The 22,424-nt window shown below is 35.1% G+C and overlaps 3 protein-coding genes across 5 annotated transcripts; all 3 read left to right on the forward strand.

The window, feature by feature from the left end:
• The first annotated feature begins 1,800 nt into the window (after window positions 1-1,800).
• Window positions 1,801-8,740, forward strand: Y-e3 (yellow-e3). Of its 2 annotated transcripts, XM_011146517.3 has the most exons (7): window positions 1,801-2,043; window positions 2,233-2,461; window positions 3,538-3,759; window positions 4,166-4,347; window positions 5,488-5,960; window positions 7,543-7,786; window positions 8,158-8,740. In XM_011146517.3, exons 3-7 carry the CDS (start codon window positions 3,546-3,548, stop codon window positions 8,374-8,376), a joined length of 1,332 nt encoding a protein of 443 aa, XP_011144819.1. In that variant the 5' UTR covers window positions 1,801-2,043; window positions 2,233-2,461; window positions 3,538-3,545; the 3' UTR covers window positions 8,377-8,740. The 2 variants fall into 2 exon arrangements, with proteins under 2 accessions (XP_011144819.1, XP_011144818.1); XM_011146516.3 differs by having other exon boundaries at window positions 1,801-2,461.
• A 26-nt stretch (window positions 8,741-8,766) lies between these two features.
• Window positions 8,767-13,742, forward strand: LOC105186375 (major royal jelly protein 2-like). The gene is given in 5 exon segments (XM_025302823.1): window positions 8,767-11,563; window positions 11,700-11,863; window positions 12,006-12,218; window positions 12,368-12,778; window positions 12,954-13,742. Coding segments are annotated over 5 exon segments (1,197 nt in total). The 5' UTR covers window positions 8,767-11,367; the 3' UTR covers window positions 13,167-13,742.
• A 707-nt stretch (window positions 13,743-14,449) lies between these two features.
• Y-h (yellow-h) lies at window positions 14,450-21,742 on the forward strand. Of its 2 annotated transcripts, XM_011146515.3 has the most exons (6): window positions 14,450-15,059; window positions 16,744-16,955; window positions 19,140-19,300; window positions 19,592-19,876; window positions 19,981-20,230; window positions 20,410-21,742. In XM_011146515.3, exons 2-6 carry the CDS (start codon window positions 16,751-16,753, stop codon window positions 21,348-21,350), a joined length of 1,842 nt encoding a protein of 613 aa, XP_011144817.2. In that variant the 5' UTR covers window positions 14,450-15,059; window positions 16,744-16,750; the 3' UTR covers window positions 21,351-21,742. The 2 variants fall into 2 exon arrangements, with proteins under 2 accessions (XP_011144817.2, XP_025158638.1); XM_025302853.1 differs by lacking the exons at window positions 14,450-15,059; window positions 16,744-16,955 and adding an exon at window positions 18,540-18,674.
• The last annotated feature ends 682 nt before the right edge of the window (window positions 21,743-22,424 follow it).

Below are 22,424 nucleotides of genomic sequence, written 5' to 3' on the forward strand. Positions count from 1 at the left end.
GTATATATCCATGTTATAACAATACAGTAACACAATAGATTTAATATAGATAATTGTTTGTTATAGTTATAACGGCTTAATGATAAATATGTAAGTGAATAAAATACATTCTGCAATTTAATATCAACACAATAGATAAATAAGTCTTAGTCCATAACCATACAAGTTCTCTTCTTACTTAAAAATTTCCGAGATTTCGCTCAAGGTTTGAAAAGATAAATGAGTTACCTGAAACGGTACATCTCGACACTCCGCAGTCAATGTCAAGTTGTTATGGTCCATAAAGTCGCGGTTATAGTCAATATATTGTGGTCGTGTATGAAATCAAATGAATATCAAATTCTAAAGGTATTTTCACGTTATGCTGTAAATAATTGAGTATATGTTAAACCAATGAAATGTGATATTTTATAGGAAACGGGAAGTACATGATCAATAACATAAATGGTGGAAAAAGTAATTTCTTCTTACGATAACGTGGAAACATTACTGTGTATGTTATTAATTAAAACTTTTTAAGCGTTAAACTGTTTATTTATATGATATTAATATTTAATATAATAATATTTAATATTATATATATATGTATCTTATATGATATCTATGTGTGCGCATGCGTTATTTGTTTGTATCATTGAATCCAATTAAAATATTGGTTTCAAGTATGTATTTTATCTGTTTGCTCATATAATTTAACATCCGTAACTGAACGCAATATCAGCTATTAATATAAGTGACGAAAAATATTAATAGTCGTTGATTATTCCCATACGCGTCACTTTTGTTCCTGGTGATAATAAAAATGAAAAATCATTCTTCCACTTTATCAGAAGGCAATCGCCTGTGAGCATTACGCATTAGAATCTCCCATAATGACTAACGCGTTGACTCTCCATGCATCCTGACACGCAAATTGTACATATGTGTTTATATGTATGTGCGCATTTTCGTGTATTAATTACACGGAGAAGAGTATACAATCGATAAAGTCATATTACTAGAAAAACACATTTATGCAGAATAGTGGTGTCCATTATTTGCGGATGACATCAGACTTTGCTTCGTCGTTCTTTTTGCTTAAACCTGCTTAAAATGTCAGCTATGCCAAGTGATAAAAATAAGTTATAATGAAGAAGACAGAACGCTTTGTATTGAAAAAAAAAACGCTAACAAAATACTGATTATTTTACATATATTTTTGATCGTTATTGTTTATTACAATCAATAACCTCTGCACAACTGTATGTCGACTTATGGAAAAATAAATATTCCAACAAGAAATATTCGAAAATTTACAAACCCTGTGTCAATTTATTTTGCCCTGTAGTTATTTATAATATTCGCATTTTAACTCAGTTGTCGTTTAACAATGTTTCCTCCACACAGTTAATTTTATTCTATTTTTATTCATGTTAAATGTTAAATTCATGTTATAACTGAAAAAATAATAAACTTTGCGCAATAAAAAAATTTATTTGCAATGCAAAAATAAAGAGAGAGAGAGAGAGAGAGAGAGAGAGAAAGAGAGAGAAAAAGAGAGAAGGGAGAGAGAAGAGGGAGGTAAATAATAAAGAGCGATATGTGTGTGCAGAGTGATTGGCACAGTTTCATGACAGTCTCGAAACGCTTTCGTCACTAATTTCGCAATTTTCCCGTCAATGGCATATTATTTAAACAAGAGAGATATATCGGTCTTAGATATCGTGACCCGGAACAGTAATCTTATCAAGCACATGGTCTCCAGGCAAAGTATCCACCTCTCTTCGACAGTTCCGTTCTAGTAGAACGGAGATGCTCGAGCATGTTGCAAAGTTACGCAGCAGTGGGAGATCCCGCGGCAGTCGTCCCCCAGTCGCCTTCCAGTCAGGAGTTGGATTATAAGAACCACCTTCCACCTTCCTGAGTTATCATTCATATCGACTTACTATTTACGAGAGAGTCTCGCGTCCCCGATTCATCGAGCTGTCATTACACATTGGAAATATATCACCGGTGTCCTTGAAGAATGAAAATACAATAACGAGAGAAGCAAGCGCGTGACGGGTGACTAGTGAAAGAAAAACATGAACGAAACGATTTATTTCTCTGATTACTATTAAAAGATCAGCATATCGCGACGTTCGATAGCCTTTGCCTGATTAGACAAGGAGACAGAATAACGTTTAGCTTTGTATATTAATCGTTAACGCTAGCAAGCATAACCGCCTTCCCTGTCTTTTCTTTCCGTGACAGTGAAAGTACCGAGGAAGTAAGAGAAAAAGCCGGCCGCCTCCTTAACGATACTCCTATTTACGAAAGAACGAGTAAGAAGGGTATCGTTGCAAGTCGCTGCGCTTTCGTCGAATTTACGCCGAAGGAACGCAATAACTACGAAAAACTGTGACATAGTACGTGTCATCATTGCGTGCCGTAACGGTTGACAAGTGCAGGAGAACGCTAATCATCGAATTCGTGACTGCAGGTAAGGCCATTCTGCTATCAAAAAGATAATTGACAGTGAAGTTTCGTGATCCTATTTTGTATACATTCGTCGCACAAAAATTCAACGTAAATAAAGGTCATGATCTCTCGTAAAGAGATTATTTCTGTTGATAAATTTATATCAATAATCGCAAAAGAACTGCGGAAGGAAATTAATATGATCTTAATTATGTATTAAGTAATACAAATAAAATGTGTTATAACGATGTTATGTTTATCATATTATGAATAATGATTTTTTATGGGATTTATATAAAAAAGTTACTTGCAAAAATATATTTTATAGAATTAAATAATTTTATAATTTAATTGTATAATATGTTATAATATAATATCGAGAGACATCTACCATATTACGATGGTGTTACGTACGAAGTTTTATGCACTGTAAACTTGAAAACAAGCCATTTTTACGAATGCTTGCACAAAGCATAAAATATAATGAAGTGCAAATGACGTTACGTATGAAGTTTTATGCACTGTAAATTTGAAAGCAAGTCATTTTTACGAACGCCTGCACAAAGCATTAAATATAACGAAATACAAAAGACTCAAATCTTTTATCCATCTACATCGGTCATCGGCAATTTGCAATTAATATCCTTATGCAATTTCTTCTGGTGAAAGCTGATAAAGTTAGAAAGTGAAATGCTCTAACTATTTTATCATTCGCATTCGTGCAATAAGTACATGCAAACATGTTCGACACATTGACATTTAATTCTGGCATTTAATTGCATTTTATTTTACAGGTGCAACGATGCACCGTTCATATATTTCAAAATATATAAATATTTAATTAGCTATAAATTACAGGGAATATCAAAACCGGTTTTTATCTGCGATAAAAGATTATTTAATTACTGCTTAAGTTAAGACGCTAAACGATGCGTTTAATATATCCTTCAACAAAATGCATTAACAGTTAGAAAAACATGTATCTGTTTGACAGTCTTCTTTCTCTTAAAAAAATGTATCTGTAAATATGTACGAAATTATTATTTTACTATCCTCACTCACGTATCAGAGTATGTTAATTGCATAACTCGTTTATAGATCGGACCATGATGGGACTTGGAGGAGACCGGTTATTGAGCATTATCATACCGTTAGTTGTTCTTGGAGGGTGTGCCAGCATTGATAAATTAAGGGTCATATATTCCTGGAAGGCTCTGGAGTTCGCCTTCCCGAACGCAGCAGCGAGAAAACTTGCCATACAAGAGGGTCGTTTTATTCCTGGAGCGCCGATACCGATCGACGTGGATTTTTATCACAAAGGTTTTAATCAGTTTTCATTCAACACGTTTGAAACACCTAAGCAACCATTGCAAAAATAATCCCACCACTATAGACAATTCCCGATGAAAATATTTCAATATTTTTACCCTATTTGTTATTCATTTTGTATTGTGTTTGTGATATTTCTTCGATATGAAATATTTAAACGTACATGCGAACATTGTTTAACTTGAATACAACTATTACCGCTTGATTAATCATCGCTTGATTACTTTAGTAGTAGTTTTGTAATAAGTCCGCGTAAAATCCGTACAGAGAATCCCGTGTTCAAAGACTTCTCATTCGAGATCTTTAGCTCGAATGGTCTTGTGCAAATTGTTTGATGAGTTAGCTAGTTTCAAATCGCCTTGTCTAACATTTAATAGCCATTTTATTGAATACACAGCAAAACAAGGATCTGTAGTCTTTATCTCGATACCAAGATTTCAAAATGGAGTACCTGTCACGCTTGGTTACGTCACGAATAATGTTTCCGCCGATGGAAATCCGATAATTGCACCTTACCCTAATTGGGAATTGAACAGATTGGGAAATTGCGAAGGGATCATCAGTGTGTACAGAATGCAGGTAATAAATAAATTGCTTTTGGTTTTGTAAACTAAATTAAAATTCAATGATATAAAGTTGTATTAATCAATCATACAAACTTATATCGATGACAGAATGCAAAACTACCGTAGTAATATCGTTTAGCTCTAATGTTGATTTTTATATAAATCTCACTTTACTGTTTTAACGTCGACATTGCAATTATGCTGTAAAAAAGGACCGGCGAGTTGCATAATCAAACGTGTTGTGTCCAATTTATTTAAAAATTTATTTCACCTCTATCTCTTGCTGCAACCGGATCTGCGAGTCTTAGAGCTGAAAATCCTGCTGATCATCTCACTATCGGGAATCGCTTCCACGTAATGTACTCGTTTGAAGAAAAGAACAAACGCGTGTCACACATCATGATATAACACACACATCTCCATTATTATTCCAGAAGTACAGATAACAATCCGATGGTATAGTGTATACAAAGATAAGTTATCATAATTGTCAATATTTATAGCAACTATTTTGCAAACAGTAATGAACTTTTTATTTTCTACCATGGTCTATTTTCATTAACAATGAAAGACATCCGAACATTTGTTCGGATGTCTTTCATTGTTAATAAACTTTAACGGCTTTGGTCACGTATAATTATCGAGACACGTAACCTATATATGTAACTTATAATCTTTTACAATGACACAAATGTGTTTTCATGCTCGCTTTTCGATACGTGCCGAATCAATATGTATCGTTATGGAAATGTAAAAGTTATACTTAACAACTGCGTAGCGACACGTACTGAAAGTAGATATCAGTATATCCAACAAACTATCGGAATTTTCCGAATATTCTTTCTCCTTCGATCGATCGAAATATCGAAGTAACGTGAATTTACAAATTTGACATATATTTACGGTAAAATTTCGCCATTTGTTTCTTTGTGCAAATAAAATACGAGGAAATTATAAATTAGAAATAAATTATATTTGAAACATTATATGTACGATAAATTATTTATTATTAGATTTATTTTATTATTATTATTTATTATTTTTATTTATTATTAAATTCATAAATTTTGTAATCGCTCGATCACATATGTGTTTTTAGCAAGAAATAGAAATGTAAAAGAAAGTAGAAATGTAGAAAAAAATCTGATCACAGGTGGACTCGTGCGATAGATTATGGGTCCTCGACACCGGCAAGCTCGGTGAGCGGCAAATCTGTCCTCCTAAACTGCTGTCATTTTCGCTGCGGACGAACACAGTCTTGAAACAGTATCCATTCCCCAAGGATCAGTACAAGGACGATTCATTGTTCGTCACACTTGCGGTCGATGTTCGTTGCGGTGGAACCACGGACAAATGTCACGAGACTTTCGTTTACATTGCCGATGTGACCGGATTCGCCTTGCTCGTCTACGATCATCAAAACTACCGCTCCTGGAAAATCAACAACAACCTGTTTTACCCTTATCCATCTTACGGAACGTTTCACATCAGCGGGGACACGTTCGATCTCATGGATGGCATCATAGGTCTCGCTTTAGGTCCCATGAAGCAGGACGGTGATAGGATTTTGTACTTCCATTCCTTAGCCAGCAGAGTCGAAAGTTGGGTGCCCACTTCCGTTATCAGGTAAGAAAACGAAATAGAATTGCTCATATATACGCGATAAAAGATCTAATTAAACGTATGTGTTGAACGTTCTAAGTATTGAAAATATTTTGCAATATTGGAATCTATCATATCTGTGTTTTACGCTTCATTCATCACAGATGCATGCGCGCGCATACATACACATACTTAAATAATAAAAAGTAAAAAAATAAAACGTAATTCCAATAGACTACAATATTGGATTTTTATCAAGTTTTATTTTGTTTCTCTTGTGTTTTATCCGATTAAAGGAAGAGGGTCCCTAAGGCCTGTTTTCGGCACCCTTCAAAATTGGACCAAAATGGCTGGAATCACTTCTTTATACTCTTGGAAGTAATATTTAGTCAATTCCAGCCTAAACGGAAGTATTTAGAGTGTATACTTCAAGTATACATGGTGCATCAGCGCGCCCGTATCAAGCATTTCTTTGGAAAACTAAGCGTTTCTGAGAAAGATGTTTCAGATAAAAGTTGGATGGTTTCAAGGGGGATATAAGATGGTGTCATTGGTTTGACCTTGGATAGTCATTTGAAGGTCACGTGAATGTCGATTTCAATATTTTATATAGAACCCCCTATTTTTACATATCTTGTAGCTTATCTCGAGAGCTTTCCAAAACACTATCGTAGTTCACGTAGAAACACTTATTACAAATACTTCTGAAAGAAATGACTGACGTATTTTCTGCCGCAAGACTAAATACGAAGTTTTGAAAAGAACTGTTTTAAAAACTGTATGCACCTTTTTGAGCAACTACGATCCTTAAGCTTTCAATTCAATAGACCAAGTCCTGCTTATGTCTATAGCCTTATATCGGACCCGATCTCACATCTTAATGTCAGAGATACACAAAATGCGTGTATGCGCGTACCCAGGGACCTGGTTACGATAAAAATAAAACTAGTTCTTGTCAGAGCTGCTTCTCGAGATTTTCTTATTACGCAAAAAGATATCTTGTTATTTCTGAGTTGTTCTTCTTTATTTCTTCTCCTTCTTTAGTTTTTAATCTTGCATAATTATTAATTATTAATTATTAATTATTAATTATTAATTATTAATTATTATTAATTATCCAAGGTCACACCATCTTATGTCCCCCTTGAAACCATACAACTTTTATCTGAAACATTTTTCTCAAAAACACTTAGTTTTCCAAAGAAATGCTTGATACGGACGCGCTGATGCACCATGTATACTTGAAGTATACACTCTAAATACTTCCGTTTAGGCTGGAATTGACTAAATATTACTTCCAAGGGTATAAGGAAGTGATTCCAGCCATTTTGGTCCAATTTTGAAGGGTGCCGGAAACAGGCCTTAAGGACCCTCCTCCTTTAAGCAACAATCTTTCTGACAAATTTAGATAAAAATTTACAATAAAGATAAGTAAATAAATGACATGAATGAATGATACAACAGAAATAGGTATTTCTGCTGTATAAACTTTTTCGATTTATACGATACGATATATTCTTCCCACCTGTCGTGTCTTTCACAATATTCTAATCAACAGGATCTATTACACTATATAATTAAGCGTTCATTATTACATTATTATTAGAAATTATACCCTCTTCCGAGATAATCCCGATGCCGAGCCAAGGATGTTCCGTCCGTTCGCTATGGAAAGGTCATCGCAGTCGGTCGCACAAGCTATGGATAAAGACGGAGTTCTTTACTTCGGTCTCTTGTCAGATTTGGCAATTGGATGTTGGAACAGTATAACTTATCCCGAATATGGCGGTACTAACACTGGAATAGCTGATGTCAACCCTCAAACTCTACAGTTCCCATCTGGATTAAAGGTATGACAGTCGTTTATTTCGACGATACTTTTCGCACATAACGGAGTATTTAATTAACTCTTCGTAAGCAATTTACCATTCGATAAAGTTTTTTAGATGTATTACCAGTTCGTAAAAGTTGCTCATCCTTTCTGTAGTATCGTCAAATATGTATCCTATTTAGAAAAGAAAAGAAACTGGAAAAACGACTGTAAAATAATCTTTAAAAAAATACATCCAAGTCATCGTCGCGTATTACTATCGCTTTCGGGATTGAATTGCCTCGAAACATTTTTGCACTTTTATGTTTTGTAAGAAACTTTCAATGGCAGTCGTTGATACCGTACTAACTAATTAACCGACCGATCCAATCCTGATTCATCCGATTGCAGATTACCAACGGGAAAACCGGCCGTCAAGAGATATGGATCCTCACGTCGTCGTTCCAGAAGTACATGACCGGATCCATGCATCCGAACGAGACGAATTTTTGGATACAAGCCGCCTACACGAGCGAGTTGATCCACGACACCAAATGCGATCCGAATAATGGAAATAACTTCAACATCTCGCACAATCGCGGTTATCTGCCGCTCCAGTTCGCCAAATGAAGATTGTGGTACCGCGAGGAGTTCGATAATTCACGCTTTCGGATGTTTCCGCTCATCTGGTGGCACAAATATCCGAATTCCTTCGCGGAGCGCCGACCCCCGCTATATTTTTCAAAATTCTTGGCTAGACCATTCTTCTCTCCGTGGCTCATGAGGTCAATTTATAATCCCAGACCAGCCAATTTCCATACCTTCGTCAATCACGATTGAGGAACGCGCGATGCTACATGTACCTTGCCTCCATTGATGACAGCTGCAAAGGACAAAGAGTCCAGTTGATGTTTCCAAGATTTTGTTGAATTTATTTGCTTCTCTCTCTCTCTTTCTCTCTCTTTCTCTCTCTTTCTCTCTCTCTCTCTCTCTCTCTCTCTCTCTCTCTCTCTCTCTCTCTCTCTCTCTCTCTCTCTCTCTCTCTCTCTCTCGCTCTCTCTCTCTCTCTCTCTCAAGAATTAACAAACATGCTGTTTGTTGTAGCGCTAATTATAATCGTTTATTATTCTGCTACTGTGGTAACATGTTAAAAAATGTGTTAAAAAAACCATCGACTTTTGGATAAAAGAGCAGTACTTATTGTTATTCTTTCTGTTTAACATAAATGTTTCCTTGAATTTTCATTCATAAATATCAAGCAACAAGCGTCGAAATGCGCGTGCATTTTTGACTTTGCACTTTTATAATTTATGTATGTGTATATCCTTTTTTGTGCAATAATCCATATTACTATTGTTAAAGTAATATATTTATCGAGTCGCTCTACCTACTTATATGTATAGCGAAGTAAAGACGAACATCTACAACATACCGCAAAATATTTGATTGTCAATTACGATAATTCTAAAACACTCACAAGTCGCTACTAACACTACCTACTAACACTAATGATGACTAACTATAATGACGCAGGAACTCATCCAGTGTATTATTTCAAGAAAGGACACTTTTTCAAATGTTTGCTCAAGCTTGAAATGAAAAAAAAATGTCTTATGAGTGAATCAACTTGTGTTCAGTTATAAAAACTCCAATGGATGCTCTGATATCTGACTAAATATCACTAGATGACTTCGTTTAGATAACTAAGAAGAAAAATTATGAGTGTTCAGATCGAAATTTAACAATAACAATGACAACAATTTAACAATAATAACAATTTAAGATTAACGAACATATACGATTAATCTGACAATATATTGTTTTCCGCATTTATACTGGCTTATTTGTTCATGTCTCCATATGTCTCCGTATGTTTCTAAAAGAAAAACTTATTCTATTTTAAGAGTTGTTCATTCGCAGACACTTTAAGAAGTTTTTTGTTTGCTGCTAATAAATCTCTCACACATAAAGCTTGTTTACACAGCAAAGTGTGACTCATTTTTAAATCTTCTTATATCTATATATGTGTGTGTGCGTACATGTATGCACGCATACCTAAGATCATAAGGCTATAATTAAAGATAACAATAAATCACTGAACTATATATTTCCAGCGAGACACTGTCTGACGCTCAAAAAATAATCCAAGACAGAAGGCCCTGACTGATTTTTTGTTCTTCTCATGTACAATCTAATAAAGAAGTTTCTCAAAAAATATGTATTTCATGTACAAAAACAGCATGAGAGCAAAAATGCAAATGAAAATGAGAAAAGGAACTTTCTGCGACTAACGGGGGCGTTAAATGTCACGATAATGTAATAAGAAGTGTAACAACTGAAAGAGAACGTAACTCCGTGCAACTCACTTCCAATATTTGGACGCTAAAATGTTACTTTATTTGTATAAAACGATAAAATGTTATTTTATTTGTATGAGTGTTTATATGAATTATCCTTTGCATATCTTTTATGCATATTAAACGCCGATTCTACAACCCAATATAGATTGAGTAAGAGAGAATTCCACTCATTGTCTTCCTCGATTGCGGAAATTATATATAATTATGTGCAAATTATGATAGATTTATTCAAAGATATATTATTCATTTCTTAGACGATCAGTCAGTTTGGCAAACATTTATGTGCGTGCCATTCAATACAAAAGATAAAGGGAAAATTTGCATTACTTCATAACTTACGGAGATGAAAAATTTGAAAACGGTTCGCATGCAGGAAAGCATCCGTGATTAATAACGATGCTTCGCAGAGATGGTGTCGAAGAGATGAGAAGAAAACAGAAGAAGGAACTTTCCATAGAATTCAGTGCATTGTAAGAATATTCTTTGCATATAAATAATGTTTATAATGCACTTTTCTCCGTCATTATACCATTATTGTCATTATCCTATAATATTCAATATATATCCAATACATATCGTGAAATGAGGTCATAGACGCAAGTGTTACTTTAGATCGTAAGACCGCAGACGAATACTCTCATGGAAATTCGCAGCCACTTAACCAGTAACTGCTGTGAAGCCATTTTAAGTACGCGCACACTGTTCACCGATCAAATTGACCGGTAGGAAACGGAATTGATGAACATCTTGACAAATAACACGACCACACAACTGCGCGTATATCAGTCGACTGACATTCAGAATGTAAGAAAATACACTGACGAATGAATATGCAACTAGAAAATTAACTGCGTTATTTAAATTTCAAATAGTGCAATTGACCGGTCAAATTGACCAGAGAACAGCAGTTACGGGTTAACTGATGCATGCTTCATTTGTTATGAGGAAGTACCTCATTATAGTTCGCGCCGATAAATATTCATGCATGACTATATCGGCGTATAAAGGCTGTGCCCGTCGTAAAGTGTTCTTATAAATTCTCTGCGAGCATGACAATTTAGTTTTATTGACTCAGTCTGTGTCAAGTTTGAATCGAGTGCTCAGCAAGATATATCTACGTACATGAACAGGCAAACAAATGTACATGTTCTAAAGTAAGCTATCGCACGATTTTTACGTAATTGCATATTTAAGTGTGAAAAACATACGTTTTTTAAAATCAACCTAGAGAGAGTTGTAAAGATAGAGCTCAGGAAGTAAAATGTCAAACATTTCGACATTATTATTGTTATTATGCATCGGTATTATTTTTACCAACGCGGTGGAAATCGAAACAGTTTACGAATGGAAATACTTCGATTATGAATGGGAAAACGCTAGTCACAAGGAAGCAGCAATCGCATCGGGCGATTACAATTACACAAGGCCCCTGGTTATCGATACCGACGTTTCGAAAGGTGACAGCCATACATGATTGTTTGATAATTTTATTTTACATTTTACATAAATATATTTCAGCAGGATTGTACTTAAGTTAAAAATATTTAATAATTTGCGGCAATTTTATACATGTGATAACTTTGCTCGAAATAGACGGAAGGGTCTTTGTAACTATCATAAGAACTGACGGCGTTCCGTCGAGTTTGAACACTGTTAGTCGACATCGTGGCCCGGGTGGTCCTCTCCTACGGCCATACCCCAATTGGGAATGGACTAAAATAAATTGCAGCGGGATTATTAATGTTTACAGAGTTGCGGTAAGCGCATTAGAACTCCAATTAGCGATTGCTTTTCGCGATTATTTGTCAACATTATGTCCCATGTCTATATGTACGCAACATTAATATTGCATGAACTTCGTTTTAAATTCATTGTGATACAAATAACTTCTTGTCGCAGATCGATCCTTACAACAGATTATGGGTCTTAGACAATGGTAAAATCGAAGAAACACTAAATTGTTCCGCACAGCTGTTCATTTTCGATCTCAGTATAGATAAGTTAATTAAAAATATAAAAATACCGGAAGATATCGCAACAAATTCCTAGAAAGTCGGCAAACTGATTACTCCAATTGTCAAGACACACGGACCCCATTATACAGATGCAACGGTAAGTGTGCTAAATAATCACTCGCCGTAATACTGAAACATTCAACGAAGAGAATTCAAAGTTTATGCCCGTTGAAATATTTAGCATCAAGATCATGAATAAAGTAAAATTGATCGTAAGTTTTTCGTAATTTGAGGGTCTTTTGTTAGGTGTACATAGCGGACGTCGCAGGATACGGGCTTGTAATTTATGATCGTAACAAACAATGGAGTCGACTAGAGTCGAAAGAATTTCGTGCAGATCCAGCTGCTTCAAATTACACTATTATGGGCGAAAGTTTTACACTGGAGGACGGCCTTCTGGGAATGGCGAAGCATCCGGTCCTGCCCATTCTCTATTTCAGACCCATGTCTTCTCATAATATGTACAATGCGAGCACTATTGATCTGGAAAAATCGCGAAAACATGGAGAAGTGCGCTACCGCACGATACGAGATGTTATTCCTAGCCAGGCCGCAGCTATGGCTATATCGTTCGGTGGTGTATTATTCTTTGGTTTACCCACGGAAGTATCCTTAGCATGTTGGAACACCAACAAGCCGCTCGATAAAAACAGCTTGGTCAGTCTAACTTGTAAATAAAATTCAATAAAATCCGATTCGAAAGTTACACACGCATGTAACATGTATCATCTGTATCCATCTGTTCACCTAGTTTAAGTTTCTTTTCCTAAATATTTCTAGCGAGAGATATTGAAAAATATGAAAAATTAACATGATCTACTTTGATTCGCAGGGTATCGTCGCTCACGATCAGGACAGGTTCCAATTCATTAGCGGCATTAAAATAATACGTACCATAGGTGCAAATGAAAATGTTTGGTTTGTGTCTAATCGTATACAGAAATATATGGCTGGTACGACGAATTTTACAGAAATAAATTTCCGTGTTATGAAAGCGGATGTCGCTCAGTTGATAGCTAATGTAACTGTTTGTAACTCACCGTAACAATAAAGACTATTACAGGTACAAAATGAAAATTTAATAAATTTACTTTTAACATGAAAGAATAATTGGTTTGATCAGGGAAAACCTCTTAGAAAAGTATTTAAACTCATAAATATTTCAAAAATTAAATTAATTAACGTTAAACTTACTAATGTACTTGTTTACACAATTTACGCATGAGGAAAAGCCTTTTTGGAGGAAAAGCTGGTTGATAAAACTAGATACTTCCTGATATCTACGTCGAAGGAATTTTAATTTTTAAAATCGTTACAAGCGCTCGGTCATTCGCATGTAATAGATAAATTGCGATATTTAAATCATTGACAGGTAATATGTACGCTTAGTATACGCGTTTAAGGCATAAGTGCGTTTTAGGAGAAAGTTGCTTCGAAGAAAATCTAGTATTACGCAAAAATTGCGTCATAGGCACAAAAATTGCGTCTAATATCGGAGCGACTACTTATCGCTTCTAGCGGGTTTATATCTAACAAGTTTTTAAAAAACGCTGTGATGCGTTACGACGTGCCGAACAATCGAATGTTAAATTAAATTTGACTTGCAACGAGAAATATATAATCCAGTAAAAAATTATTTATATTCAGCGTAATATTTCATTTTAAAAATATTTCCAAACTTCTAATATTAGAAAAATTGGAAAATATCGAATAAACGTTATGTAAAATAAACATTTAATTCTTACCTACATGTAGAAAAATATTTAACACATAGATATTAGAAACAACCTAACCAATGTAAGAGTTAGTAACAGTTGAAATCTTTCCAAGAATATAAAATATGTTGTTATATATAATATATAATGTATATATATATAATATTAAAAAACTGCTCTCACAAGATGAATTCTATACACAAATTATATGCAACATCTTTTCCCCGATAAAAAATTGTGCGTAGAACATACATTTTCTCACACAATTGTTCAACACGCAATAAAAGATTGTAAAAGAAAATCTTGCCAAAGCTGCAGCTTATTAAGAACCATGCACAGCTAACGTGCGATAACATCAGCACAAAATACCGTTTTCTAGTTATATAATCATTAAGACGTTATAGATTATACACATTGATTATTACACATTGATCGTAGATATTGCACGTAGATCGTATAGATAATCAATTTTCAGCACTCGTTAATAATAGACAGTAATATATATATAAGGAAACATAACAAGTCACGGCGCATGCGGACGATTTAAATGGAGAGGGTGTGGTAAAGGGCGCGAATATCGCGAAACTTTAGCGGACACAGTGCTCGTTGCAAGAGTGCCGAATCAACACCTAGTTTCTCTAGCCAAGTGTCCCACATTGCTCCAGTCCTGCGTCGCCAGTAACGAGAGTTTGATACTGTGTGGTCTGTGTGGAGCAGGAAACGCGAAGATGCAACGATAATTTGCATTCTTAATTTTGACTCGTCAATTGTTGATCGTGAATAGTGAGGGTGTTAAAATAAAAACGATCATTGATATGAAAATAATTGTTAATTATGGGTTAATTACGGGTTGGTGCATCATTTGCGGAGATCCACGGTGATGTCCATGGTGCCTTGATACTCGTGCATAAATGCTGTTACTTGCGACGTGTTCGACGTAGTCGCAGGAGAAATTTGTTCGGAGTGTGTATACGTGTGGCAATCTTCGGTCACAGCGGTCACGAGACACGAGAATAATTTTACCTTATATGCACGTTGGTATTCCTTGAGTAATTAATTCTAATTGAGCAGTAATAATTAACAAGTTGCAACGGTACTGAAAATTGCAGTCGAAGATACGTCTACATTTATACGCGTTTCGTGAGGTTGAATCAATCCGAATTTCGATACTCGATTTTCGAAGTCGAAACTTTTCAACGAATTATTTCTGACTGGGAAGTAGTGTAAGTGCGAAAGCGGAAAGTATTCTTAATCTCCGATGGAAAGTGGCGTTTATGTTAAAGTCGGAAGAACGTCTCGCTTCGCTTGCCGAATGAGTTGTCGGAACGGAAATGCCGTGCCATTTCAGGTAGCGTGAATTCGCTTGCTGTTGCATTCCGGTGAAAGAAAGAACGCCCGCGTACGCGCACAGCTGAGAGTTTAAATTGCATTATTATTACCGAAACATTGTGTTACTGAGAGAAAAAGAGACATGGGTGGAACTGACAGTCGTAATTGCATAGTAGATTTCTTATCGAACTCTTACCTAGCACTTGCAATCGCTAAGTTCTCTGTCTATTTATATGCTGACAACTTATATTTGAGAACATTTTGAAATAATATAAATGTGCATGTGTATATATATATATATATATATATATATATATATACGTATGTATGCTGCATATACCAAGAAATAAGATGATAATAAATAATTATAATTTTTGAAATATTTTCTTTTTACAAGTCGAACTGCATTTCGAGTATTATCGCAAATTATACGTTGCCAAAATCGATTGAATGGCACTAAAAGTTGCGTCATACTTTGTAAGCAATGTAATAATTAAAAATTCTGTGACAAACAACTCTTTTTTTATAAAAAGAAAATTGTAAAACATAGAATATTTATGTTACTGTACATAACGAATAAGAAATCAAATAAGGGATCTGAGATAAATACAAATGTAAAATTATCTTTCAACTGTAATTAATATTTTTAGAGAAATTCTCCGATAATGGGAAATAATGTGTGTCCTTCTGATTCATTGTATTGATTTCTATTAAATTTCGTCACAAATACAATCTGTTATTAATTTAATTGCTTAATTTTTGTTGTTACTATAATAAAATACAAATTTATATAATCTGTAAGACAGTCAATGAAACAACTAAAAGTTTACTTTACAATTTCAATTTACAATTCACATACAGTTGCTTCGTATCAATTTTTTGCTTTCTTTCTTTTTTATCACGTCGCACACGTAAGATTAAATTATGGTTCTGTCGATAGAACGCGTTTTTCCTCGAATAACATTCCGCGTGTACGTGAGCACGACGATTATATAGACATTGACGCAATTACCACGAGATTTCACTGAACAAAAAAAACATACGCTGACACTTCATCGCTCCCGCAAATTGAAGCTATGGAAATTGGAAGCTTACGCCATATCTACGTGTTTCGTGTCGTTTCTAAAGAAACAGATTCAAGATATTGATACAGACCTAAAATATTTTTAACTTATTAAATTTAATTAATGTTAAATATTAAATTTAATATGTGAAGAGAACAAATAAATATTAAGCTTCTTAATTTTTACTATAGTTTCTATATATATTCCCAAAACATTATAATTGCAATTACATAGAAGCCCACCAAAACACAAAAAAATGTATTTCGCACATGTCTCTGCGTAAGTCGCGAAATTAAGTGTAACTAACGTAACGTAACGATATTAATTACTCACTTTTTCTATGTTTGTGCAGTGTTCCAAAGACGACGCTTGTAATCCGTCTGTGACCGTAATGCGATTAGCCAGTGAATAAACGTTACGTTACGTTACGTCGACTATCGCCACTTTCCTCACAACTTCATTACCATTTTCACACACAATCGGCCTGCTGCATTATCTTGTGCTCAACTTTCAGATACGCTATGACGAGAAAGAAGAGAGGCATCGGCGTACAAAGAACCGGATGGTTATCATTCCGACAGCAATGGACGCCGAGGCAAAACAATTATATTTACGTTCCTCCTAGTTATGCTTTCGGCAGCACACACATCAAGGAGAATCCTAATTTTAAATACCATCATGACCTGCGCGACAAGTTTCGGCCGAACAACTTGCCGCACAGAGATCGTAAGTTCAGTAACACCTGTGCAGAATTTACAATCAGCTTAGTGAAAAAGTCACGCTGCTCTTATCGTGTTTGCCTTATAACGTGACATTTATATTTAGGTCACGGGGACTAAAACAAAAATTAATTATATAATAATTAACTATTGATGTTAAGATTAGTATTGAGTTTACGTTACGAAACGCATTCTAAATCCGTATCCATAACATACTTGTTAAAAGTCATGATATATCCGTTATTATTCATTTATTCCAAAAAAAAGTTTTTCCTTTGTTACGCTTTATTAAAAAATAAATTAACGTTGAAAATATTTCTCTATCAGAATTAATCGGAATCAGAAAAAATCGAAGTACGGAAAAATTATTGTTAATTTACTGACGTTGAGATAATAAATTCAAGATAATGCAATGCAGGTAAACTGTTAAAACTCTCTGCGCAATATAGCGCAACGTAGCGTTACACATAAATGTAGAGGCAATTAAATTATACAAAATGCAGAATTCGCATTGCTGCAACGCTATAAAATTCAAACGAGTTTCACCCACAGCACGGCGGCAAAAAGAAACACCTGGTGTCGCCTCGTAAAAGTACAATTATAGTGTTTGCTGGAGCCTTTAAGTGGGCAGCCTTCCTTGAAAATGCTCTCGTAATCATGGAGTTTTCATTTTTATGAAGGGTTAGAAAAGCTGGAATGTTACATTGTGCAACATACAGAGCAGTGTATATGGTCAGAACTTTCATTAACATTTGCTTTGCATCTACAAGAAATGTTTTGAAGCATAGTACAGTTCAGCGTAGCGAGTAAAGAGTAACATAAAGATAGCGAGCGTAATTACAGAGTATTACAAAAATTCCAACAGTTGCTTCAAAGTTCGAAAAATCTAAAAGTAGTTTTCACGGTAGCGTAATATCGAGATAAAAGATAAAAGTTTTCTGGAACACAGTTGAGCATTTTTCATACATATTTAAATATTTCTGAGAGATATTTCTTTTAGAGGAATTAAAATTTAATGCATTACTTTTTTTGCGAGGATTTTAGTTAGAACAAACAAGTATTAAATTAAGTACTAAAAAAATATTGTATATGTATGTTTGGAACACGCTGTGAACGCAAATGGAACAAGATGAAAGAAAAGTAATTTTTAGATGTTTGCAAGGAAACAGAATAAAAAAGTCCGATATATTTTTCTCTTTTTTATAATATACGTTGCAAATTAGATGATTAAAAAGAAAACTGAACATGAAAATTTCGGAAAACAAAACGATAAATCGGAGATGGAGTGTATAGTCAAAGAGAAATTGTTGCAGCTGATAGTAAATAGTGAGAAATTCATTTTTAATGCAAGTCACACGCAAAGAAAAGAGTTGCACGATTTCACGAGGAGATGAGCGAATTCCCATGAACTCATCCGCCAATGACCTATACCGTGACTAGAACTTGGAGTCGTTATACGGACGAGAGGGAAAATCATCTTCGGTAGAAGGGATTCGCCATTCTCTCCTTTCGTAGGATCTAGACATACTTACGACCCGGATAGTGAATATAGTAGTCGAGTAACATCCATGGTGCCATCTTGAGTACTCGTCCTCGCGTCTAACATATCACTAACGTTAACGGTAGAGCGAAGACAATAGCACGATCGATTGCATATTGCTACTCTAGAGTCTCAATATTTCAAATAAGCATATACCAAAGAACAACTTCGTAATCACTGCTTAAAGTAAGTAACAAAAGATATACACGTAAAATCGCCTTCGTCCCAATATTCATATTAATGAATTATTACTGCACGTCGGCTTTTCTCCCTTTCTCCCTCACTACTATGCTTATTATATTGTCATTATTGTCACACATGTCGTAGCAGACGTAGATGACATTTAATTGGTACGTGGTACTTTCATCGAGTATCGCCAAGTATTTTGTCGCGAACGGACCTACTTACTTCAATGAAGAAAATAATGTTTTCATCGTTTATATGACGTTGCGGAAATTGCGCTGAATTTCTAATCGCATCGAGAGTGTTGATGCGTCTCTTTTCGTTTCTCGTTGTCTAATTTCTATCATTTCACTCCCATCAAAATGTAATTGTGTGGCTAAGTGTAAACGATCATTTGGCGCGAAGGATATTAATAAAAAGGCGAATTTCACCGCAGAGAAAATGTAATCTAAAGTTTTCTTTTCACAGGTATGGCAAGTATGATACCATGGCTGTTGTCAATGTCGCTTATGAGCGCACCACAATTCGCTGCTCACACAGGCCCCAGTATATTATCTAGAGAGCTTCAAGCACCCGCGTTGCCGTTAACTCAGCCGTCAGTTTCCACTCCGCAATTTTCTTCGACACGCGTAAGAAGCAATACAAGTCCATAAGTACAATGTTGCATTGAGACAAATAATATTGATTATATCGGACCAGTCAAAGGTTTGAATAGACCTTCTGCCGAAGCAAACCTTGTGATTAATTCAATATAGAGGATATACACATTTCACAACTCTTTTTACCCTTTTGAACCTGAGATATTTTCTGACAATAGATATTACGATTTTGGTAATCTCCCTCTGAAAGAGATATCAGTCGGATTAAATTACTCGACTTTAATAATGATGTTACATCTCATAAAATTTTCTCGTTGACAGACGGTCAATTACAAAGGCTCGATCTCGGCCTACGATGAACACATTAACTCGTCAAAATTAGCAGCGCTCCCTGCAAGCGCTCCTTACGGATTGACGCCGCTATTGCAGCATCATGTTGCGACATCTAACCTGGGAAGAAGCGATTTTTCAAGACCTACTGGAAGAGCTATTGATACATTTCACGTGGATCCTCACTTAGTGAACCAATTAGATTTTCACGATTTTGGTGACAGTTTCGAACCGGGACATATCACGGACGACTATGTTGGACCAGCTATGGAACTAGTACGTAGCGTTTTCGCTGATAAAAATTAAATCAAATTAAACTGCAACAAAATACGTATATTTTTATATTTTTATATTTTATAAAATACTTTTTATCTGAACAGGTATACGCGTGGTCCACGATCGATTTTGAATTTAACAATATCGACGAACGAGACGACGCTATATTCAAGGGCGAGTATATAGCTGAAAATAATTTACCTCTGGGCTTGGATGTTTGGAAGGACAAGGTCTTCATCACCCTTCCGAAATGGAAAGCTGGTATACCGGCGACTTTATCCACTGTGCCGAGATATTCGAAGACGAAGAGCCCGAAATTGAAACCATATCCCAACTGGCACTGGCATCAATCAGGTTGTCTTTATATCAGCTTTTCCTTATATTCGCAGCCTTTTATTTTCTATTATCTATCGTTATATTAATATCATATTTATATCATTGTATTACATATTTTACTATCATTATTATATATCATTTTATATATTATCTATTTTTCTAAACATGCTCGTCGAATCTTCTTCCATCAATTTCAGAAAGCTGTGACGGACTGACGTCTATCTTTCGCGTCCAGGTAGACGAGTGCGATCGTCTATGGGTTCTCGATTCTGGCAAGACGAACCTCGCCGTAAAATCTAAACAAGTCTGCCCTCCCGCGATATATATCTTCGACCTTCGCACCGACACCCTCATCAGGAAATACACCTTACCGGATGAGCAAATCAAACAGGACTCCTTATACATTAACATCGCGGTGGATATCAGAGATAACGACTGTGGCTCTGCGATAGCATACTTATCTGACGTTTGGCGATATGGTCTCGTCGTCTATGATTTCTTCAAGGACTTTGCTTACAGAGTTGAGCATCACTTTTTCTACCCCGACCCACTGGCTGCCAGATACGAACTGCATGGTATAAAATTCCAATGGACCGACGGGATATTTGGAATAGCTCTCAGTCCTGTAGATGTTCACAACGACAGAACATTGTTCTTTCACCCAATGTCCAGCTTTCGTGAGTTTGCTGTGTCCACGTCGATTTTCTGGGACAAAAGAACCGCTGATCGAAACACGGAGAAATTCATGCCCGTTGGGCGGCCCAGAGCGAAGGACTACGGCCATGCTTCAGGATCTGCCATCGATAAGACGGGCGTTATGTTCTTCAACATGGTCACCAGAGACTCCGTGTGGTGTTGGGACACCAGAAAAGAATACATACCACAAAATCTTGGAGTGATCGGAACTAGCAATGTATCTTTAGTGTTCCCGAATGACATTAGAGTAGACCACGAGCACGATCAAAGTGTCTGGCTGCTGTCGAATCGCTTACCGATGTATCTATATGGAACTTTAAACAGTGGCAGCATAAATTACAGAGTATTTAAAGCGAATGTTAAAGACGCTGTCAGGGATAGCGTCTGTGATCCTAATTACGTAGTTCCTGACTCGGATCCGGGCTTTGATGATATCTGCTAAAAGAAACTGTAAATTGATGCAACTGAAATTGAGATCACATACGATCGTGCAAGGAAAAATCAGAAAACACTTCGATCGAAGTGTGCTCTCTGCAGTAAAACTCAAGCTCTGTTCAGTCATTCTACTAAGCGACAATTAACAAATTAACAATTTCACCGAGTGAAATACCATTTTAATTATATGTGTAACATATAACTCTCAGAAGAAAAATATCTCCATTGTTTTCTTCTTTTAAGATATCATGTGAATATTTATTATAATATATTTCTGAAATGATCACCAATCATACAATTTGATGAACTAAATGGCCCAATATGAGTGTGTCTTCGTATGAAATTGAATACGTTGCACATTTGTTGACTAAATATTACGACTTAAATGGTACAGTTCCGGAATTACCAATGACTAGATTATCTTATGTGAAATTTTGAATATAAATATATATTTTTTGTACATATATATTTGTATATATATTTATATATATAAATGAAACGTATATAAAACTTTTACATTGTATATTAAAAATATAAAATCATAATATCAGAGAAAACTAATGAATTTCTGCGTAGCATGTCTATTATTTCGAATAATTTATTATATGAGAAATAACTTTTTTTAGTGAATTCAGCGGATATGCACTGCAAATGTAGTATTGCTTTTAGATAACATTAGATAGATATGTCATATCTAACTGCAGCAATAAATTAATACCGTATTAAGATAAAACAAAAACTTGTACAGAGCAGAATAAAGCAATTATGATAAATTTTCATCTGAATTTCACTTGAATCATAAACAAATTGACCTGTCAAAATCTATTCGTTTCGAATTATAAAAAAACATTATCATAATATTTGTAAATATTTATGTTCTAATTAGTAGTTATATATGTCGTAAAATATATTTATTATTTAAGAATTTCCTGTAGCAATGCAAAATAATTAGTTACAACATGCATGACAAATGTATTGTTATTTGTACTAAATTATAAGATGAGCACATATTAATTTCCATTATTAAAAGTGTACGGAGAATTATGGACAGAAGTGTCCGAAAATGTTATCGGTGGTATAA

This window comes from Harpegnathos saltator, unplaced genomic scaffold (genome assembly GCF_003227715.2).
Source record: "Harpegnathos saltator strain DR-91 unplaced genomic scaffold, Hsal_v8.6 scaffold515, whole genome shotgun sequence".
Taxonomy (NCBI): domain Eukaryota; kingdom Metazoa; phylum Arthropoda; class Insecta; order Hymenoptera; family Formicidae; genus Harpegnathos; species Harpegnathos saltator.

What these genes read in the sequence shown, in the direction of transcription:
- Y-e3 (XM_011146516.3), top strand. Translation starts at nt 3,546, where the DNA reads ATGATGGGACTTGGAGGAGACCGGTTATTGAGCATTATCATACCGTTA. An exon ending in TCAGTGTGTACAGAATGCAG is followed by an intron (nt 4,348 to 5,487) that starts GTAATAAATAAA and finishes ATCTGATCACAG; the next exon opens with GTGGACTCGTGCGATAGATT. An exon ending in GTGCCCACTTCCGTTATCAG is followed by an intron (nt 5,961 to 7,542) that starts GTAAGAAAACGA and finishes CATTATTATTAG; the next exon opens with AAATTATACCCTCTTCCGAG.
- Y-h (XM_011146515.3), top strand. Translation starts at nt 16,751, where the DNA reads ATGACGAGAAAGAAGAGAGGCATCGGCGTACAAAGAACCGGATGGTTA. An exon ending in CGCAATTTTCTTCGACACGC is followed by an intron (nt 19,301 to 19,591) that starts GTAAGAAGCAAT and finishes TCTCGTTGACAG; the next exon opens with ACGGTCAATTACAAAGGCTC. An exon ending in CTGGCACTGGCATCAATCAG is followed by an intron (nt 20,231 to 20,409) that starts GTTGTCTTTATA and finishes CATCAATTTCAG; the next exon opens with AAAGCTGTGACGGACTGACG.